Below are 17,676 nucleotides of genomic sequence, written 5' to 3'. Positions count from 1 at the left end.
TCCAAATGTAGCTTTTTTGTGTCAGCAATTAGACAGTGTTCTTAGGGGTGCCTAGTTACCCCCTAGTACCCTACAACTGCCTTCCTTCTACTGGGTGCTAAAATTCATACTTTTAATAAAAACTTTTATGTAATACATCCACTGACTTTTTTTCTATGTTGAGTTGATCCAACTGAGACATGGTAGCCTTGACATAACTGAGATTAATGGTGCTTTCACGATAACTCGGAACTCGGAAATAATCGCGGTCATGTCATGACCTAGAAAGATGCCCGAGTTTCCGACCTTGAAGTTGTCTTGAACGCAATGAAGTCGGAGATTTACCAGTTACAATTTGTTTTGAACAGAGCATCAATTGGCACAAACCTACTTGCGCTGAGTTGAGAAACCGGTGGTTGTATTCGATACAAGTCTTTATTAATTACAAGTTAGAATTTCAGCAACCCGCGGAAGGACGGCAGTTGTACAGGACAAACATAGGTACAGGTAAGCGTTTTCAGAATTGAAATGTTTACACGTATCGACGTATGGTGACCCAATGCTGTTGCTATCAGTTCTCAACTCCGTCTCGGTAAAAAATAACGAAATTGAGTTTAGTAGCCTATAATACGTTTTGTATTGTAGGCCTACACCGTGACCGGCAAGCTGGTGCGTATTGACATGCGTATTGTGCAATTCCACAAGCATTTACCTAGAGACAGGCGATAATTTTTGTGCACGTTTGCTCCTTCCACCCGTAGACCTCCAGTCGCCGTCGGTCCGGTGTGTGACGTCACATTTTAAACACGTTGTGCGCTTGTAAACAACAGGCTACTGATTTCGTTCTGAGCACAGGGCAGGTAAGACACGCGGGAGAGAACATAACTAGGAAGAGTGAACACCTATTTTAGGTGCTCAGCGCATACCAAGCGGCGATGCAACAGATTTGTGCAGGTTTTTAGGTGGAATATTTTTGTGCATTTATTGGATCCATTTTTGGAGGGGAATGGCATGTCTTATGGCGGCATTTTCTGTAAATAACGCCACTGTCACTAACTCCATCCTAATGGTAAGAAAACGCTCTTATTCATTAAAAATGAAAATGTGATTGTGTCAATGTATTGTGATAATAGTGATGGTATTTTCTTTAATGACATTTTTTTATCCTTTTATTTATCCTTTATTTAACCAGGCAAGTTGATTAAGAAAAAATGCTTATTTACAATGAAGGGCTGGCAAGGTGTGCATTTCTTTAAATGAAAATGTTTGATCAGCATTTTGCTATCAGTTCTTCTTGTTCATCATAATGTCCAAAACGGTTCATCATAATAGGCAGCCTTGATGAGAATATGAACTGTAATATCCCCTCGCCAAATGATTGAAATGCATTATGATCAGTGGTATAAAGTATTTAAGTAAAAATACTTTAAAGTGCTACTTCAGTAGTTTTTGTGGTATCTGTAGTTTACTATTTCGATTTTTGACAACTTTTACTACATTCCTAAAGAAAGTGATGTACTTCTTACTCCATACATTTTCACTGACACCCAAAAGTACTCCTTACATTTTGAATGCTTAGCAGGACAGAACCATTTCACGCACTTATCAAGAGAACATCCCTGGTCATCTCTACCCGCCTCTGATCTGGTGACTCACTAAACACGTTGCTTTGTTTTCTAAATTATGTCTGAGTGTTGGAGTGTGCCCCTGGCTATCCGTAAAAAAAACAAAAAATGAGCAATTGTGCCATCTGGTTTGCTTAATATTAGGAATTTGAAATGATTTATACTTTCACATTTGATACTTAAGTTCAATTTTGCAATGACATTTAGTTTTGATACTTGAGTATATTTAAAACCAAATACTTTTAGACTTTTACTTAAGTAGTATGTTACTGGGTGACTTTCACTTTATTTCTTGAGTCATTTCCTATTTACTTTTACTCATGTATGACTATTGGGTACTTTTTCCACCACTGATTATGATAGTATTAATACAATGTGGGAAATACTTTAATATATGTTTTGCATTTTCAAATCATGATAATTACAGGAACGATAACAGTATTTGCTAATTATTAGGCAACATATATCAATCTGCAAGTTTTTCATTTAGTCAGTTTTGTTTAACCTGGTGGCCATAAATGCTGGGTTAAAAACAACCCAATTTGGGTCATTTGGTAACCCAGCACTGGGTAAATATTGGATAAAACACATGCTGGGTTATTTTGACCCAGCCACTTGCGTATCTTTTACTTTCATGCTTGGTTGACCTAGCATCTGGGTATTTTTTTATGTAATCCCTAGGTTATTTTCAGGAGGTGTGGCTTTCAGATATAACTTATTAATGGCAACCCGTGAGAGTAAATGTAATTCCTGTTCACCATGTTAAGTTTACACATTGCAAATAAAATGTTTTCTTGAAATGTTTATCATTTTACAAATTCTATTAGAATATTAGGATTACTTATTACATATTATAATAAAGTGGTATCTATCCCAACAGTGTGATTTGTATAGGCTTTTAGGGAACTCATACACTTCTGTAAGCCTCATGGAACACCAAAACCCCCTACTAAACTACATATAGTACATATTTTAATAACCCAGCATCAACAACCTAACTGTGCTCTTTTTAAAGAAAACAATCCAACTATGTGTCCCAATGCCTGCAACCCGGCAGTTGGGTCAACCAAACAACCCAACATTTTTTTGTGAATGAACCATAGATTCGAATGACTGCCGTCTTTCTTCAATAATCCATTTTTTTATTACTCAAATGTGTATATGTAATTAACACATACCATGTAGTTCATCAGTATTGTTGCATGGCTGTTGTTTTTCTTTGTGCTCAGAGTAAGCTTTGTCCGATAGTAACCTCGGCACTCTGCCTATAGATAGAAACAGATTAGGCGACTCTGCAGTAGCCTACAGTAGCCTATGCCAATATGCACTTTGCCTAAATCGTATTCTGAAAGGGAAATTATCAGAAATGTACATGCATATGTACATCTCATATCAAGGAATTGTGTTATAAGATATCTTTATTGTATTCAAGTTTGATTGTTGTCTACAATCTGGGATATTTTCAGTGGTCAAATTACAATTATTGACCTTGATTCTTGAAGAATATAACTTAGAAATTCCTCTCAGGCTCAGCACAACTGTCTTGGTCTATCATAAGCCAAAATATGTTTTTTTTATTCCATTGTTTAAGAATATCAAGATCGGAAATGAACAATGCATAGCATCACGTTTCAAACATATCACTTCCATCACAAACATTGTCTATGAATTTGAGAGGGGTTACATTTTCTTAGTCTCACCTCTCAACTTTTAATATCAAAACAAGTGGCGAGGCTGCTGTTTTTCAATTCACAGTTTTAATGGTGTAACCTACCCCACTTTGTTTGCAAATGTTTTGATAATTAAATCATTTTATACCCCAAACCATCTGTTGTACCTCTCTCTCCATCACCACCAGAACACCAATGGGCCTCCTGATCTGATGCTGGACCCCAGGACTGTATGTGTATCTCTTGATGAAGTGGTATCCAATCATTTGAGCAGTCAACATACTCCATTATTAAATGGGCATCTCAAGAAAGTGGAGAACAGTCTAACTGAAGCCCAACGTTTTTCCTACCTGCCACATCGACCAGCAGTTAACATTGAATTCAAAGATGTCAGCTACTCAGTTCCAGAGGGACCATGGTGGAGAAAGAAAGGTGGGTGCATTATAGGCGTTTCTCAGGAATCTTATTTTTCAAATCAAATCAAATTTTATTTGTCACATGCTTTGTAAACAACAGGTGTAGACTAACAGTAAAATGCTTATGGGCCCTTCCCAACAATGCAGAGAGAAAAATAGATAGAAAGTAATGAGGTATAAATACAGTTTCCCACAGAGCTGGTGCAACTGAGTTAAGTTAGTTGGCCTCCTTGCTCGCACACACTTTTTCAGTTCTGCCCACACATTTTCTATGGGATTGATGTCAGGGCTTTGTGATGGCCACTCCAATACGTTGACTTTGTTGTCCCTGCCACAACTTTGGAATTATGCTTGGGGTCATTGTCCAGTTGGAAGACCCATTTGCGACCAAGCTTTAACGTCTTGAGATGTTGCTTCAATATATCCACATAAATTTCCTACCTCATGATGCCATCTATTTTGTGAAGTGCACCAGTCCCTCCTGCAGCAAAGCACCTCCACAACATGATGCTGCTGCCCTGTGCTTCACGGTTGGGATGGTGTTATTCAGCTTGCAAGCCTCCCCCTTTTTCCTCCAAACATAACGATGGTACATTATGGCCAAACAGTTCTATTTTTGTTTCATCAGACCAGTCGACATGTCTCCAAAAAGTACGATCTGGCGTTTTTATGGTGGTTTTGGAACAGTGGCTTCTTCCTTGCTGAACGGCCTTTCAGGGTATGTCGCTATGGGACTCATTTCATTGTGGATATAGATACTTTTGTACCTGTTTCCTCCAGCATCTTAAAACCTGTTACGGATGGTGGTTCCTGTACAGGCACCAAATCAGCGGAAATTTCAGAGCGCCACCTATAGTACTCGATAAAACTCAAACTTTCATTAAAACACACACGCAAGATACTCAATTAAAGCTACACTCGTTGTGAATCTAGCCAACATGTCAGATTTGTAAAATGCTTTTCGGCGAAAGCATGAGAAGCTATTATCTGATAGCATGCACCCCCCGAAATACCTGAACGAGACCTAAACAAAAGATTTAGCGGTAGCCGGCGCTACACAAAACGCAGAAATAAAATATAAAACATTCATTACCTTTGACGAGCTTCTTTGTTGGCACTCCTATATGTCCCATAAACATCACAATTGGGTCTTTTTCCCGATTAAATCCGTCCATGTATACCCAAAATGTCAATTTATAAAGGCCGTCTGATCTAAGGAAAATTCACCTTTTCCAGACGCAACGTCACTTTTTAAAATTAAAAAAGTTGCCTATAAACTTTTACAAATCACTTCAAACTACTTTTGTAAACCAGCTTTAGGTATTAAAACGTTAATAATCGATCAAATTGATCACGGGGCGATCTGTATTCGATAGCAGCAAGTCTTGAAATCATCGTCCATTCACTTTCATATTTTCCTGGGTGCACCCCAAGACAGGAAGTGCCTATACGTCATCCCACCAAGGATAAACCTGCAATGAAATGCCAGTACTGGCGACATCGTGTGGAAGCTGTAGGCATTGTAAGCGGGACCTCATCTATTTTCGAACACCGTAGACAAATCAAAGACTGGCGGATTAATATTATTATTATTTTTTGGTGAACAGTTTTCCCTGGGATTTTTACTCCTGAACACGTTCTGTTATAGCCACAGACATGATTTAACCAGTTTTAGAAACTTCAGAGTGTTTTCTATACACACATACTTATCATATACTATATTCCTGGCATGAGTAGCAGGACGTTGAAATGTTACGCGATTTTTAACAAAAAGTTGCGAAACGCTGCGAGAATTCGCATCATCCCTAACAGGCTTTAACAAGGTCCTTTGCTGTTGTTCTGGGATTAAGTTGCACTTTTCGCACCAAAGTACGTTCATCTTTATGAAACATAACGCATCTCCTTGCTGAGCGGTATGACGTCTGCGTGGTCCCATGGTGTTTATACTTGTGTACTATTGTTTGTACAGATGTACGAGGTACCTTCAGGCGTTTGGAAATTGCTCCTAAGGATGAACCAGACTTGTGGAAGTTTACCATTTTCTTTCTGAGGTCCTGGCTGATTTCTTTTAATCTTCCCATGATGTCAAGCAACGAGGCACTGAGTTTGAAGGTAGGCCTTGAAATACATCCACAGGTACACCTCCAATTGACTCAAATTATGTAAATTGTTGGAAAAAGTACTTGCGTCATTCTAATGGTATCCCTCGTCATCTGAGGAAGAGTAGTCAAGATCGGACCAAAATGCAGCGTGGTACGTGTCCATGTTAATGTTTATTTAAACTGAACACAAAACAACAAGAGAACGAATGAAAATGAAAAAGTTTTGTCTGGTGCAGACACAGAGACAGAAAACAACTACCCACAAATCATAGGCAGCCTGTTTTCCCACTAAGTATGGTTCTCAATCAGAGACAACGATTGACAGCTGCCTCTGATTGGGAACCATACCAGGCCAAAAACAGAAATACAAAACATAGAACAAAAACATAGAATGCCCACCCCAACTCACGCCCTGACCAAACTAAAATAGAGACATAAAAAAGGAACTAAGGCCAGGACGTGACAGTCATGCACAAAGTAGATGTCCTAACCGACTTGCCAAAACTATAGTTTGTTAACAAGAAGTTTGTGAGTGGTTGAAAGACTAAGAACACGTCCCTGAGGGGCCGCCATGTTGAGGGTCAGCGTGCTGGATGCGTTGTTGCCTACACTCCCCACCTTTGGGTGGCCCGTCAGGAAATTCAGGGTCAAGCTCCAGAGGGCGATGCTCCAGAGGGCCATGATCCTGAGCTTAGTGATGAGTTTGGAAGGCATATGGTATTGAAAGCTGAGCTGTAGTCAATGAACAATTTTCCCACATAGGTGTTCCTCTTATCCAGGTGGGAGAGGTTAGTGTGGAGTGCAATAGAGATTGCGTTGTCTGTGGACCTGTTGGGGCGGTATGCGAATTGGAGTGGGTCCGATGTGTCTGGCATGATGGGGTTGATTTGAGCCATGACCAGCCTTTCAAAGCATTTCATGGCTATAGATGTGAGTGCTATGGGGTGATAGTCATTTAGACAGGTTACCTTGGCATTCTTGGGCACAGGGACTATGGTGGTCTGCTTCAAACATTAGACTGGTTTAGGGAGAGGTTGAAAATGTCAGTGAAGACACTTGCCAGCTGAACAGCACATGCTCTGAGTACGCATCCTGGTAATCCATCTGACCCCACGGCCTTGTGAATGTCAACCTGTTTAAGGTCTTACTCACATCGGCCACAGAGAGCGAGATCACAGAGTTGTCCGGAACAGCTGGTGCTCTCATGCATGGTTCAGTGTTGCTTGTCTCGGAGCGGAAGGAATTTAAGAAGGAATTTAGCATGTCAGGTAGGCTGGCGTCAATAGGCAGCTCACAGCCGGGTTTCCTTTTCTAATCCGTGATCGTTTTCAAACCCTGCCACATTCGACGAACATCAGAGTCAGTGTAGTATGATTCAATCTTAGTTCTGTATTGATGTCTTGCCTGTTTGATGGCTCGTCCGAGATTGTAGCAGTATTTTTTTAATAAGCGTCTGGATTAGTGTCCTGCTCCGCTTTCATGGCTTCTGTTTGGGTTATGTAAGTACGGTCACTTTGGGGATGACGACATCGATGCACTTATTAATGAAGCGTGTGACTGATGTGGTAATGTTATCGGATGATTCCCAGAACATATTCCAGTCTGTGCTAGCGAAACAGTCCTGTAGCTTAGCAGCCGCTTCATCTGACCACTTGCGCTCAATACAGATCACTGGTACTTCCTGTTTGAGTTTTTGCTTGTAAGCAGGAAGAAGGAGGATAGCGTTATGGTCAGATTTGCCAAAAAGAGGGCGAGGGAGAGCCTTTTATGCGTTTCTGTGTGTGGAGTAAAGGTGATAAAGAGTTTGTCACCTCTAGTTTCAAAGTTGACATGCTGGTATAAATTTGGTAAAATGGATTTCAGTTTCTCTACATTCCCTTCACCAGTTTATTTTACTATTAAGTCAATCAATAGTAGGTCAATTGTTACAATTATGTACTTACATTTGGGGAGGCAGGTAGCCTAGTGCTTAGAGCGTTGGGCCAGTAACCAAAAGGTTGTAACTGAAAGGAATCCCTGATCTGACAAGGTAAAAATCTGTCATTCTGCAAGGCAGTTAACCCACGGTTGACACATTTCAGTACATTCAGTTGGACAACTGACTAGGTATCCCCCTTTCCAACTGAAAGTGTAATTATTTTCCTCTGTATGTAGTGTACTACAGAAAACTGCAGCCTAGTGAAATTCTACGTACCGCTTGCTCTTCAAATTTTTAAAATTAAATTAGACATAATGATTGCTTTGTCTGGTGGATTATCATAAATAAATGCAGATTTGCATATTTGTAGGAAGAAATAGATGCTAGTTAGGTTTGATTTAGCATGGATCTTATTGTGGTTCAGTGAAGCTTGTACTAATGTTCAGATAACACATACTGTAAGCTCCAGTTAGGAACCTCAAATCACCTTTTAGAGAAATCAGCTACCTGACAACACTCCGATCCCACTGAGTATTTTAAGAATCACCAATCATTATAAAAGTCTGATTTGATGTTGAGAGGGATGGAAGGCTATTGCTTCAAAGATGTGCCATCATACAAATTACTGTAAACAAAGTAAGATATTACTTGTTAGCCTTTTGAATAGGCGCATCATTACTCCCTCTGGGTAAGTGATGGCTCTCCCTCAAGACCAGAGTGAGAGAGTTGTTAGCGAGGTTGCTTTACGTTTGGGATTGGGTGCTGGTGGTAGTGTTTCTGTGAATCTGTGTTGACAGAACTGCACAGCTGGCTAGTTACTCTGGCATTTCTTCACTGGAGGGGCCCTCCTCCCATCACAGCAAAGCACTGTTGTCTTCATTAGCACTCTCCATCTGGATGTTCATTGGCATGCAGACCTGCGCCTTCTGTCTGTCTGTGCGCCTGTCCATCTGTCTCCTTCTCGAAGCGTAGACTAGATCAGAGAAACATACAGACAACATTTAAGATAAAAAAGTGCAGAGAATACAAACATGTAATCTAATAATTAAAAGTCAGCGTACAGTTAGATGCAGTGATGCACATGTATTAATTTGTTATATATATATAAATGCATCAACCATGAGCATGGAGGAAACGTAGTTCATCTAAATTGATTGGACATTTGATTTAGATAATGGGAACTTCTGTCTGACCTTGTGGACTTGACCGGATGCCGTTGTCCCTGCCAGGCTTTAGGTCTGGGCAACATTACAGCCTGTATTGTTCCTGGTTGACTGAAATGGAAACCGGGCCGCCGAGCTGTCCTGCAAATCTTGGTAATACATAAGATAAGGAAACTGAGAAAAACTCTGTAGCAAGTCATCTGCAGTAGCAACTAAGACTCTGAGCTGCTCTCAGCCGGTTACTATCGGTCAGCAAACTGCAGTAACCCAGATGCAGTGGGGGTGGGGCTGATGATAACACAGCAGGATGCCATGGGCTTTGCACTCACAAAGATACAAACTAAAAAGGATGCCTCTTGAGCTGCCTTTCATCTCTTAAAAGAGCAATGTTTTTTTTGCATTAACATATATGTCTTATGCTTCAATTCTTAATTGACCGAGGGAGCTGGTTGCATCATAAAATTCACTAATAATAATAAATCTATAACGTTAATTTTAGATGTCAAATCGACCTCAACCACATTTCAATTCATTACGTCACTTTATTTACTGTAGAACACACATTTATTTGCATAGCTAGTTGTGATGATGGCTTGAACACAAATGTTCAACCTTAATATTCATGATCTCCAGCACTACTCCAACATCAACAATGTACAGTATGTGAATCATGTGATTTTAACCAATTAGTAGGCAATGACTACTCACAATTGATTAAAATCACATGATTCACACCAGATGATGCCATTGGAAAAAATGATCTTGCTGTATCTTTTTTTACTACAAAACATAGACATTTAAATATCCGTTTAACCAGACCCAGACCTACAGTTTAGTGCATTGATGTGACCTGACCTTGTTTTCTGACTGACCATCTGTCTAACTGAGAGGATGACGAGGCATGGCTATCACCCTGGAAATCCATTAGATGACATGTCAGTTAGCGCTTTAAAGACCTGATGCATTTCACTTAGGCTGAACCTTCCAGACATACAGACATTCTGTTACTCTGCCGTTTACACCAAATAGTATTGGTGGTGACGAAAGTGTGTGTGCTTGCTTGTGTGCATGTCTGTGCCTGTGTGTGAGTGAGCAAGCGAGCATGACTAAATGTTTTGCTCCCCGTTTTTAGTGCATCAGAGGACTAATATTCAAGGGATTAGGCCACTGTAAGCTTTTGTTTGTTGGCATGGCTCTATATAGCTTTTTTAGAAACGTTTGTGTAAGGGGTCTGCTCAATGGTTTTTATTAGACTTCACACAATTGAGTCACATACTCTTTTAATGTCAGCTTTGGTTGAAAAGAAAAACAGCTCTGCCCTGGTTATAATCTCGATCTTTCAGGACAATCTTTCAAGATCCGTCAGGGTCATGGGAAAGATTTTTAACAGGGTAGTACAACTCAGTCACTGTCACGAAGGGTTGTCAGCATCTACAATATGTCTGGCAGAGCATGGGCACCTGTGCTGGGGACCCTGGGGATTGGATTACTCTCAGATTTGTGCCACTGAGGATCCCTGTGATATCCTGCCAACTTTAGCAAGGTGTTCAGATCTACATTTAGATGTATTTATTTTATTTTATTTAACCTTTATTTAACTAGGCAAGTCAGTTAAAACCTGTTAAAGCTAGGGGGCAGAATTTTCACTTTTGGATAAATAGCGTGCCCAATTTCAACTTCCTGCTACTCATGCCAGAATAGAAGATATGCATATTATTCATAGATTTGGATATAAAACACTCTGAAGTTTCTAAAACTGTTTGAATCATGTCTGTGAGTATAACAGAACTGATGTAGCAGGCAAAACCCAGAGGACTAACTGTTCAGAATTGTTTTTTTCCCCCTCTCTGTTCCCTATATTGTCTTTGCCATTGGATATTTAATAGGAACCTAGTTTCAGTTCCTAGCGCTTCCACTGGATGTCGCCAGTCTTTGGAATATGGTTGAGGTTATTCCTTTGTGCTATGAAGAAGTAGGCCAACTCGGAACTGGGGACACTTTTGTGAGTTGTGCATTTTATTTCAGCATTTTGTGTAGCGCCTTCTATGCTAGCTCCTTTGTTTACTGCTGGTGCAGATGGTGCAGGCTATCAGATAATAGCTTCTTATGCTTTCGCCGAAAAGTATTTTAAAAATCTGACATGTTGGCTGGATTCACAACGAGTGTGTGATTTAATGAAAGTTTGAATTTTATAGCATTTTATTTGAATCTGGCGCTCTGCATTTCCCCCAGCAATTGGCCAGTTGAGACGTTAGCGTCTCGCCTATCCGTAAGAAGTTTTAAGAACAAATTCTCATTTATAATGACGGACTACCAAAAGGCAAAAGGCCTCCTGCGGGCAAGGGGGCCTGGGATTAAAAATAAATTATAAATACAATATAAATATAGGACAAAACACACATCACGACGAGAGACAACACTACACTACATAAAAAGAGACCTTAGACAACAACATAGCAAGGCAGCAACACATGACAACACAGCATGGTAGCAACACAACAAAACAACAACATGGTAGCAACACAACATGGTATCAGCACAAAACATGGTACAAACATTATTGGGCACAGACAACAGCACAAAAGGGCAAAAAGGTAGAGACAACAATACATCACACAGAGCAGCCACAACTGTCAGTAAGAGTGTCCATGATTGAGTCTTTGAATGAAGAGATTGAGATAATACTGTCCAGTTTGAGTGTTTGTTGCAGCTCGTTCCAGTCGCTAGCTGCAGCGAACTGAAAAGAGGAGCGACCCAGGGATGTGTGTGCTTTGGGGACCTTTAAGAGAATGTGACTGGCAGCACGAGTGTTGTATGTGGAGGGTGATGGTTGCAGTGGACATCTCAGATAGGGGGGAGTGAGGCCTAAGAGGGTTTCATAAATAAGCGTTTAACACAACATCTGGGGAGGGGCCAGCTGAGTATAAGACTGTATCATCTGCCTATAAATGGATGAGAGAGCTCCCTACTGCCTGAGCTATGTTGTTGATGTAAATTGAGAAGAGCGTGGGGCCTAGGATCGGGCCTAGGATCGAGCCTTGGGGTACTGCCTTGGTGACAGTCAGTGGCTGAGAGAGCAGATTTTCTGACTTTATACACTGCAATCTTTGAGAGAGGTAGTTAGCAAACCAGGCCAAAGACCCCTCGGAGACACCAATGCTCCTTAGCCGGCCCACAAGAATGGAATGGTCTACCGTATCAAAAGCTTTGGCCAAGTCAATAAAAATAGCAGCACAATATTGCTTAGAATCAAGGGCAATGGTGACATCATTGAGGACCCTTAAGGTTGCAGTGACACATCCATAACCTGAGCGGAAACCAGATTGCATACCCGAGAGAATACTATATCAAGAAAACCAGTCAGTTGATTATTGACACGTTTTTCCAACACTTTAGATAAACAGGGCAAAATAGGCCTATAACATTTAGGATCAGCTTGATATCCCCCTTTAAATAATTGGATGAACCGTGGCTGCCTTCCAAGCAATGGGAACCTCTCCGGAAAGGAGAGACAGGTTAAAAATGTTGCCGATAGGCTTGGCAATGATAGTGGCAGCAACCTTAAAGATGAATGTTAAATTAATACCTTCTTATAGCACTCAGTTAGTGAGAGAAAGAGAGATGGTGTCTTTAAACTCGCACTTGTCTTTTCTAACTAGCACTGATTTTGTAGATTTTCTGAAGAAGGGTTTTGGTTGCTGTGCTGAGCTGCTCTTCTTCCAGTGTATTTTATCATCCATGACTGGAGACCCAGTTGAGTAGACGCATCACCCTGACAATGATGTCTTGTGACTTAAGCAGTGCAGCAGTCTCTCCTTGATGGCCCATATTCTCAAGATTTCTCAGGGTAGGCGTAGCCTACCGATCTAGAATCAGTTTTGCCTTTCAGATCACAATGAATAGGACAGGGGGGACATGATCCAACGGTGCATTCGGGAAGTATTCAGACTCCTTGACCTTTTCCACATTTTGTTATGTTACGGCCTAAAATTGATTAAATAGTCCCCCCACCCATCAATCTACACACAATACCATATAATGACAAAGCAAAAACTGTTTTTAGATTTTTTTGCAAATTTATAAAGAATAAAAGCTGAAATCACATGTACATAAGTATTCAGACCCCATCGGGTTCAAGTCCGGGCTCTGGCTGGACCACTGAAGGGCATTCAGAGATTTGTTCCGAAGCCAATCCTGCTCTGTCTTGGCTAAATGCTTAGGGTCATTGTCCTGTTGGAAGGTGAACCTTCGCTCCAGTCTGAGGTCCTGAGCTCTTTGGAGCAGGTTTTCATCTCTGTACTTTGCTCCGTTCATCTTTCCCTCGATCCTGACAAGGCTCCCAGTCCTTGTTGCTAAACAACATCCCCACAGCATGATGCTGCCACCACCATACTTCACCATAGGGATGGTGCCAGCGACGGTCCCCAGTCCGGGGTCTCCAGCAACGGTCCCCAGTCCGGGGTCTCCAGCGACGGTCCCCAGTCCGGGGTCTCCAGCGACGGTCCCCAGTCCGGGGTCTCCAGCGACGGGCCCCAGTCTGGAACCTCCAGCGACGGTCCCCAGTCCAGAACATTCGGCGATGATCCACGCAGCGAGGGTCCCCAGCCCGGGGCCTACGGCGAGGATCCGCAGTCCAGAGCATCCGACGATGATCCACGGGTCAGTGATACAAGAGCGGACTCAGTGTAAGGAAGGGGGGCGGCGTCCAGAACCAGAGCCGCCACCAAGGTTAGATGCCCACCCAGACCCTCCCATATAGGTTTAGGTTTGCGGCCGGGAGTCCACACCTTTGTGGGGGGGGCTTCACGTTCGTTGTTTTGTTAGTTTGTTTAGTGTTCTTTGTGTAAATAAAGAAGAATGTACTCATCACGCTGCGCCTTGGTCTCCTCGTTTTGACGAACGTGATATGATGTCACAAATTGCTGTACAGAAACCCAGCCTAAAACTCCAAACAGCAAGCAATGCAGGTGTAGAAGCACGGTGGCTAGGAAAAACTCCCTAGAAAGGACAGGACCTAGGAAGAAACCTAGAGAGGAACCAGGCTATGAGGCATGGCCAGTCCTCTTCTGGCTGTGCCGGGTGGAGATTATAACAGAACATGGCCAAGATGTTCAAATGTTCATAGATGACCAGCAGGGTCAAATAATAATAATCACAGTGGTTGTAGAGGGTGCAACAGGTCAGCACCTCAGGAGTAAATGTCAGTTGGCTTTTCATGGCCGATCATTCAGAGTATCTCTACCGCTCCTGCTGTCTCTAGAGAGTTGAAAACAGCAGGTCTGGGACAGCTAGCATGTCCGGTGAACAGTTGAAACTGGAGCAACAGCACGGCCAGGTGGACTGGGGGCAGCAAGGAGTCGTCATGCCAGGTAGTCCTGAGGCATGGTCCTAGGGCTCAGGTCCTCCGAGAGAAGGAAGAAGGAAAGAAAGAAGGAAAGAAGGAAAGAAGGGGAGAGACAGGATAAAAATTCCATGATATAACAGACTGACCCTAGCCCCCTGACACATAAACTACTGCAGCATAAATACTGGAAGCTGAGACAGGAGGGTCGGGAGACACTGTGGCCCCGTCCGACGATACCCCCGGACAGGGCCAAACAGACAGGATATAACCCCACCCACTTTGCCACAGCACAGCCCCCACACCACTAGAGGGATATCTTCAATCACCAACTTACCATCCTGAGACAAGGCCGAGTATAGCCCACAAAGATCTCCGCCACTGCACAACCCAAGGGGGGGCGCCAACCCGGACAGGAAGATCACGTCAGTGACTCAACCCACCCTCCTGGGGACGGCATGGAAGAGCACCAGTAAGCCAGTGACTCAGCCCCTGTAACAGGGTTAGAGGCAGAGAATCCCAGTGGAGAGAGGGGAACCGACCAGGCAGAGACCGCAAGGGTGGTCCGTTGCTCCAGTGCCTTTCCGTTCACCTTCACACTCCTGGGCCAGACTAAACTCAATCATAGGACCTACTGAAGAGATGAGTCTTCAGTAGAGACTTAAAGGTTGAGACCGAGTTTCCGTCTCTCACATGGGTAGGCAGACCATTCCATAAAAATGGAGCTCTATAGGAGAAAGCCCTGCCTCCAGCTGTTTGCTTGGAAATTCTAGGGTCAGTAAGGAGGCCTGTGTCTTGTGACCGTAGCGTACATGTACGGTAGGACCAAATCGGAAAGTTAGGTTGGAGCAAGCCCATGTAATGCTTTGTAGGTTAGCAGTAAAACCTTGAAATCAGCCCTTGCCTTAACAGGATGCCAGTGTAGAGAGGCTAGTACTGGAGTAATGTGATCCATAATTTTTTTTTTCTCCAAACAAGTCAGATGCTTATAGAAGCGTTTTAGATTCATTGTTCTCTCTCTTTCTTTGTTCCTGACACTCTCTCTTTCTTTCTGTCTCCTCACCAGGGACTCTTGGGACATGGCCTATGACTTCGCTCTCTCTCCCTGTCTGATCATGCCTAGATATTAAATGCCTTGTTAATGTCAGTATTGCCTTGTAACTTAAGCTTTATGCCTTATATGTGATTTCATTGATTTGACAAAGTAATTAAATACACTTGTATTTCGAATTCCATTCTCAGACCTTTCTTGATTTTCTATTACTTTAATGCAACAATATTTTTGCTGTAATATTGCTCAATTTTCTTCATTGACAATTAATTTATATTGCATTTTTTACGGGTCGCAAATGAAGGACATGTAATATGCATATAATAAATATTACCCCACTACACAGGAACATCCACGCTAAACTAGAATCGGTTCAGTTTGTTTGCCGGAACACTTTTTGACCCACTTCTATCCTACTGTCACTTTGACTTTTGCCCTAACTATCTTGATCTGCTACTACATGTATACCTTTAATGTTTTGTCATGAGTAACACATACCTTTGGTTACAAACAACATTTTCTACATTATCGAAGGTAAAGACCACTTCGGAGTGCTGTGGAAAAGCAAAGAACTAAAAAGGAACTGTAGATTGTTTTTATTGAGTAGGCCTAACTTAACATTTGCTTTATGGTCAATTAAAAGAAATTCAAAAGTTCAATTGACTTTTTTTCATCAAATCCTGGCTGACCGTTTCTTGCTCTTGAAATATCATGGCTCTAAGTTAGTGGAATAACTATTTTGGCATTAAGTCTCGGGCTAGTCCAATTTCGACAATCACAGAGTGAACACTGGGTGTTGGTGCCTTATAAGTTGAATAGCGAAGGGAGACACTCGGGTGCTCATCCTCTTTGGCTGCTCTAGATGTCCGCCCAGGCATTAGTGTCTTTCACTGGAAGAGAAGGGGAGGGGAGGCCCTCCTCTGTCATCCTTCAGCATCCCAAACACAAATACTGGTAGTACAGCCACAGCAGGTGCCACTATGCCCACCACATTGTTTCTCTTTTAAGCCACTTCACCACTCACCTCTCTTGCTCCCTCACTATCTCCCCTCTCTTCTTGCAGCTGCTCACTGATACAGATGGACATGCATTAAATAGCAACTGTTTCACCTCTTTTTAGACCATCTTTAATTTCCCCCACACACATCTGAAATATATTTTTGGACCATACAGGTCAGTTGGAAAGCACTTAATGCAACTTTATTGCATTTATATGATCATTTACTTATCTGAACATAAGAAGACTATGTATTAGGATCCACTTATTTAGCTGCCAACTCATTCCCACCCTAAAATCCATTGACTCAAATTGTTCAACTTAAATTAAATGGATAATAAACAAAGCTCAGATTTTATGCAGTGTGTGATTTTAACTTTTCTGTGTAGCCTACTTTGTCATTATTTTGCCAGAGGGCAAGTACATTGGTCTTTCAGTGAATGCACCTAATCCAATCAACTGTGATTAATCCTTTTGTTTACTGATTGTGCTGATATTGTGTGCTGATTGGGTGTAACACAAGTCTTTGCCCAATTTGGTTACCTGCCTTATTTTTACCAGGTTTGTTTGATTCTGAGGGGCTTACATACACATTTTTGACCATTTCTGTCCAATACCATGCACATATGGACACCGAACAACTATGACGTTCCGTGTTGTCATGCTTTGGACTCAAATAATTGAATGGAATTGATTTGTTTACCTCAGTTCTTCTCCCTTTCAGTCTAGGATAAATTGATGGAACTTGAATTTGTTTCTCACGTTTGTTCAGTTTTCTTGCTGTAACATGCTGACAAAAACATACCCGTATTGGAATTAAGCCGTGAAATGAACAAGTAATGAACATGCCCTTCCTGAACCAGTCAATTACTGTCTGTGCAACCACTGTCTGTGCATGGCTTACACACTGTGTCCTCACAAGGGAGAGGTTACTAAAGTGCATCCTCTCCTAGCAGGAACTACATTCCATTAAAAGAGGACAGATAAGGTTGGAGGTATTTGTGTATCGCTCTGAAGGATTATACCAGAAAATCCAAATAAACTGGCAGCCACTGCAATCAACTGGATTAGCGTTCAGATGGTTGTGTCCATTAGATAAATAGCAGGTACCTATAGGCCATTCCACTGGCTTTCTGCATGCTTATGGCTAGGCAATTATTCAATTTCCATTTTATTTAGAGTGTTATCACATACAATAGATTAAGAGTGAGACAGTGAGACACTCTAGTACTGAGACCTTGGACCCTGGGTTGCACATTTCTGTTCTAGCCCAGCTCTAACACACCGGATCCAAATCATCAAGGTCATGAATTGGGTGTGCTAGTTCTGGGCTAGAACAGCAGTGTGTTCACTGTTTACACGAATGTGCTGTTCAAACAGAATAGATAAGCGGCTCATTTTAAAATGTGAATTA

At 41.9% G+C, this 17,676-nt stretch overlaps 1 protein-coding gene across 2 annotated transcripts in view; it reads left to right on the top strand.

The window, feature by feature from the left end:
- The first annotated feature begins 400 nt into the window (after positions 1-400).
- LOC110507297 (ATP-binding cassette sub-family G member 1) overlaps positions 401-17,676 on the top strand; it is a 35,965-nt gene continuing 18,689 nt past the window's right edge. Inside the window, exons 1-2 of one of the 2 annotated variants that reach the window (XM_021587187.3) lie at positions 401-486; positions 3,463-3,706. In XM_021587187.3, coding sequence (XP_021442862.1) covers positions 3,487-3,706 — 220 coding nt within the window. In that variant the 5' untranslated portion in view covers positions 401-486; positions 3,463-3,486. Of the gene's footprint in view, positions 487-713; positions 1,049-3,462; positions 3,707-17,676 lie in introns of those variants that run through there. The other variant, XM_021587186.3, reaches the window with a different exon arrangement.

Source organism: Oncorhynchus mykiss, chromosome 27 (assembly GCF_057628025.1).
Source record: "Oncorhynchus mykiss isolate SJ-2025 chromosome 27, ASM5762802v1, whole genome shotgun sequence".
Taxonomy (NCBI): Eukaryota; Metazoa; Chordata; class Actinopteri; order Salmoniformes; family Salmonidae; genus Oncorhynchus; species Oncorhynchus mykiss.
Note: the sequence above shows the minus strand (reverse complement) of the source record. Positions and strands in the feature narration are given on the sequence as shown.